This window comes from Plasmodium gallinaceum (assembly GCF_900005855.1).
Source record: "Plasmodium gallinaceum strain 8A genome assembly, contig: PGAL8A_v1_62, whole genome shotgun sequence".
NCBI classification, from domain to species: domain Eukaryota; phylum Apicomplexa; class Aconoidasida; order Haemosporida; family Plasmodiidae; genus Plasmodium; species Plasmodium gallinaceum.
In genome coordinates, this window is record NW_021628221.1 from 445,391 (window position 1) to 451,002 (window position 5,612).

The window sequence follows — 5,612 nt, forward strand, 5'->3', positions numbered from 1 at the left end:
TTTTTTTTTTTTTAATTTATTTTTTTTTTTTTTTTACATACATATTTTCATGAATTTAATATTGATACATTTTTCTAATACATACACATGTGAAACCATTTGTTTCTTTTGATTTTTTTTTTTTTTTAAAAAACTTGAAAATAACTTATGTTTTTAATAATATTTTAAGGTGATAAATTAATATGTAATTTTTTTTTAATGTTTTGTTATAAAAAAAAAAAAATAATAAAAAATAATAGAAAATAATAGAAAATAATAAAAAATAAAATAAAACAGAGTTATATAAACAAAGCATAATGTAACAAAACCAAAACGCTACTTATATAAAAATAATATATAAAAACAAAATATACTAAAATGAACTAAAGAAATAGAAAATTTTAATTTTTAAAACGAATAGCATTTCAAAGAAAGATAAAAAAAAAAAAAAAAAAATATTTAAAATTATTTGAAATTATTAATGATTATGATTTCTTTTTTATATATATGAGAATTTCATCACAAATGAAAATTTTACTTTTTAAAAAATTCTCACGAAATTTTATCATATTTAACAAATATGTTAATCCGAAAAGAAATAACTTATTAATAAAAAATTTTAATACAAAGAATTCAATAAATAATGAAAATAAAAAATTAGATGATAATTTAGATTATAATAGTAAGGAAATAATTGAAAAATATAAAAATTTGATAAGAAAAAAAAATATTAAAAACGATGAACAATCAAAGCATTTATTTAACCAAAATGATGAAAATAAAAAAGTAGATAATGAAAATATATATCAAGAAAACAAAAATAATGAGGTAACAGAAAGTATAAACAATGAGAATATAAGAAAAAATATTATTTTAGATAAAAGTAATGAAAAATTAATACCTAATAAAGATGAAAAATATGTTATTCTAAAAAAACAAATAACAAAAGAATTTATTCATCAAGTATTTTTGCCTCATGTAGAATCTCAAATAATTTATCATATAAAAACTTATACACCTGATCAAATAGTGAATATTTTTCATATTTATTCATATTTATATTATTATGATAAAAAAAAAGAAATGATAGATCAATTATTACAATACTTAGAATATAGATTAGATTGTTTTAGTATTCAGAATGTTCTCTTAATATTAGAACCATTATATATATTAAACAAAATAAATAATATATATATATATAGATTAATTATAAATTATTTAAATAAAATAAAAGAAAAAATAAATTTATATAATTATATTGGAATATCAAGGGTTTTTACAAAAATACTAATTGATATTTATTGTGAAGAAAATATTAATAAAAAATTTTTTTTAACTGATTTATTTCAGTATATAAAACAGAGAAAGTTTAGAAAAAAAATTCCATTAGATCAAAGAAGCATTTCTCATAAAGATTTTATCATTCAATTTATGAACGAAGTTATTGAAAAAATAGATAGTCAATTGCATTTATTATCAGCTGTTGAATTAACAGATCTATTAAGTGTCATTTCAAATTATTCTTATAAAAATAATTATTCTAAATATAATATTGAAGATGATAACATAAGTGTGGATGAAAATAATTACAATAACTCAAATAATACTGATTTGAATAAAACATTAAAAATTCATAACTTATCACAAAATAATGCATATTTATTTAAAGAGAACATTGCATCATTTATAATTATAAAAGAAATGATAAACAAATATGACGAACTGACAACTTTACATAAAATAATGAATTTTTATAATTTATCAAAATTATGTATATATGATGAAGAATTTATTAATTTAATTGAAAAGGATTTAAATAATTATTATTATATAAATAACATTCATCATAAATACTTATCATTATTAGTTTGGTGTTTATTCAAATTTAAAATTTTGCATAAATATATAGATAAATTACTACCTATAATTAAACAAAATATTTATAATTTTAATGCTAAAGGATTTTCAAGATTATGTCACTCCATTTATAATGAAAAAGAAATTTTACATAAAATAGCAATTAATTTAATGAACAAAATAGAGAAAATGAATATTAACGAATTTTTATGTTATTTTTACTCAGTTGTTCTTTTAGATTTATTACCATTTTCAGTATCTTCTTTTGATAATAATAAAGAAAGTCAGAATTTTGATAAAAATTTTCTTCAGTGTTCTGAAAATGAAAATGGAGTATCAGAAAAAAGTAAAAGTGAGAATATAAATAATCATTTATCAATTTTAAATAAAAACGAAATATTACTTAAATGCTTAAAATTTATTAATGATAATAAAAAGGACATTGGAAAGGATGAAATTACAAAAATTGTTTTACTTTTAAAAAAAAAAAAACATGAAAAATATTTGTCTATATTAAATATGTTACCAGAAGAATGGAAACATCTTATTCATTTAATAAATTAATTGTAATTATAAAAAAAAAAAAAAAATGTTTGTATATTTTTAGATATGCTCATAAGAATTAAAAAAAAAAAAAAAAAAAAAAAAAGAAACTTTTTTAAAACATTACTATATTTCTTTTAATTTTATATAATTCTTAATTTTTTTTCATTTTTTATCCAAAAAAAAAAAAAAAAATACATATATAAAACAAGTATATAATATAATATTTTAAAAATTACTTTATACAAAGCATAACTTGTATATGAAAAGAAAACTTCGTTAATAAAATTTGAATTTGTGATATTTCTTTTGTATTTTTTTTTTTTTATTTTTTTTTCCTATAAAGTACTAAAATAGTATAAAATATAGAAGGATAATTTATGTATCTGATAAGCTGTATAATTTATCTAAATACTAGTTATAAACACTTAAACTTAAGTTCATTTTTTACAAAAAAAAAAAAAAAAAAAATGTACTTAATTAGCAAGTGTTTTACAAAAACTAGGTTTTATATTCTATGAATATAATATATATAAATTTTCTTAAAAGAGATCTCTTTATCAGACATATAATAATTAAGAAATGCTTAAGGAAATAAAAATATGGAATTTTAACCTATTTTATTCTATATCTGTTTTTTTTTATTAAATATATAAAAATATATGGCATTAAATTAAAAAAAAAAATGAAGTACATATATAAAAGTGCTCATTAAAAGTTATTAATTTTTATTTTTAATTATTTTTATGATTTTATTTTATGTAATAAATAATTTTCTAAAAGGATAGATTTTTTATTACACAAAAAGGCTTAATTAATTTTTAATATTCGTTTTTTTTTTTTTTTTTTTTATTTTTATCTATTTCTATATTTCTATATTATATCCTATTCTCCATTTCTTATAAAAATTACATACTATTGCATTATCATAATATATTATTAATGTGTTGAACTAATTTTATATAGAGAATATATACTTTTTGTATTCATTACATTCATTCCAAAGAAGATATAAATCTCTTGTAAATTTTGTATTTAATATGGCTTGAAAAAAAAAAAAAAAAAAAAATCGATTCCATAATTTAAATTTTCAGAACGTATTAGATTATTTATATATGAAAGTATAAGATTTTAATTTTATATGTTTTTATATATTTCATTTATTTTAATATCATAAAAAAAAAAAAATAAATGAATACATAAAAATTATTACGATATATTATTTTCAAAGTAAACTACTTTTATATAAAATTAAAATATTAACAATGAGAATCTCTGGAAAATTTACTTTCATGTTGTTTTCAATAAAAATTATAAAAAAATATAACAAGAACATTAATAATACCTAACCTTAAAATATATTTTACTTATTTATTTTACTTTATTTTTTTTTTTTTTTTTCAGTAGTCATAATTTTTTATACACTTCATTTTATGATATAAAAATAATGAAAATTTTTTTAAATGAAAATATTATAAAATTATAAATATATATATATATATTTATAAAGAAAATGATATTAATATTTACAATTATACTCAAACTATTAAATATATAATTATTTAGGTATTTTATTATCTACAGATTATTTAAATGATCTTTTATATAACCATTAATATCTTAAGAATAGTAATGATGTAATTTTTTACAAATAATAATATCTATATAAAATATTCATAACAAAGTACAGGTTATATAATTTTTAGCGAATAACATATTCATATATAAATTAAATATAAAGTTTTCATTTTCTTAAAAAAAAAGAATTTCACATTATTTGTATAGTTCTTAATATAATACTGTTCATATTTTCTTGTAATAGTATATATATATATAAATATATATATGCTTAAAAATAAATATAAAAATAAATCAATATAATTAATTAAAATAGTACATTTTTTGAATCAAATTTAAATAATGTATTCAATTTTATTATACCTATTTTATTATTTATCATCTTTATTTATTCTGATTTGAATATGTATATTTTTAAATTATTTTAATTATAACCTATCCGTTTTTATTTAATTTGTTTAATAATATTTATGTGTTTTTCCTATGATAGACAAATATCATATGACCAACAAGATATAATTGTATATGAAATCCTTTTAAATATATAAATATATGAATTAATTTATTTATATAACTAAACAAAGATGTGTATTTTCAAAAAACATTTATTTAATGTTAGTTTTACACTTATTCATAAAGTAGATTCTTAAAAGAATAAGAAAAAAAAAAAAAAATAATAAAAAAGAACTACAAAACATACAATTTTGTTTTTACATATATATATATATATATATATGTAGATATATATATATATATTTTTAAATTATTAAGGAATATAAAATAAATGATCTATTTTATTTATTTTTTGTAAAATTGAAACTTCTTAAATGTATAAATATATTTTAATGTAAATTATATATTCATTTTTTTTTATTTTTCTTTTTGTAGTTTATTTATATTCATTTATGAACATATAAAATGCATTACATATAAATATTCAATACGAAAAAATACTTCAATGATTAAATTTTCTTTTAAATTAATATTCTATTTTATAATTATGTTCTTTTCAGAAAAATTAAATCCATTTTTTTTTAAATCAGTATATATATATATATATATATATATATATATAAAAATAACGAAAAAAGAAAAATTTTTTAAAACTGAGAAAAATAAGAAAAAAAAAAATTACATAATATTTGCTTGCTTTTTGTGATTTTTAAGGAGTTTATTATATATTAAAAAAAAAAAATAAAAATGTATATATATAGTATATATTTAATGTTAAAATTATGGCTTACTTTTTAAGTATGGCAATTTTTTGTGCATGTAAATTGGGAGCTTATATATTAATTTTATGTTTTTTTTTTAACATATTTATATATTATACAAAAATGTATATTTTTTTCCCCAATCATAGTATTAGAAGTATTGTTTTTGATGTTTTTTTTTTATATATATATCATTACATAAAAAATTTTAATTTATATTATTTAAAAAACACTTACTTTTTTAACAAATATAAAAAGGCAAATATATGTATCATTTACAAATAAAAAAAATAAAAAAGATGTATATATAAATATTTTTAAAAATATAAACGTTTTAAACATAAATGATTTGTGCAAATTACCAACGTGAAAAAAAAAAAAAATTAAAAAAAAAAAAAACATAATAAATATAAGTACAAAAAAAATATAGCAAAAAAA

The 5,612-nt window shown here is 14.8% G+C and overlaps 1 protein-coding gene across 1 annotated transcript; it reads left to right on the top strand.

The window, feature by feature from the left end:
• Positions 1 to 504: 504 nt before the first annotated feature.
• On the top strand, positions 505 to 2,403 carry PGAL8A_00104300 (conserved Plasmodium protein, unknown function; the record flags this gene model as incomplete). The annotated part of the gene is made up of 1 exon (XM_028673121.1): positions 505 to 2,403. The coding sequence occupies one exon, from the start codon at positions 505 to 507 to the stop codon at positions 2,401 to 2,403; it is 1,899 nt and encodes a 632-aa protein (XP_028526159.1).
• Positions 2,404 to 5,612: the final 3,209 nt, after the last annotated feature.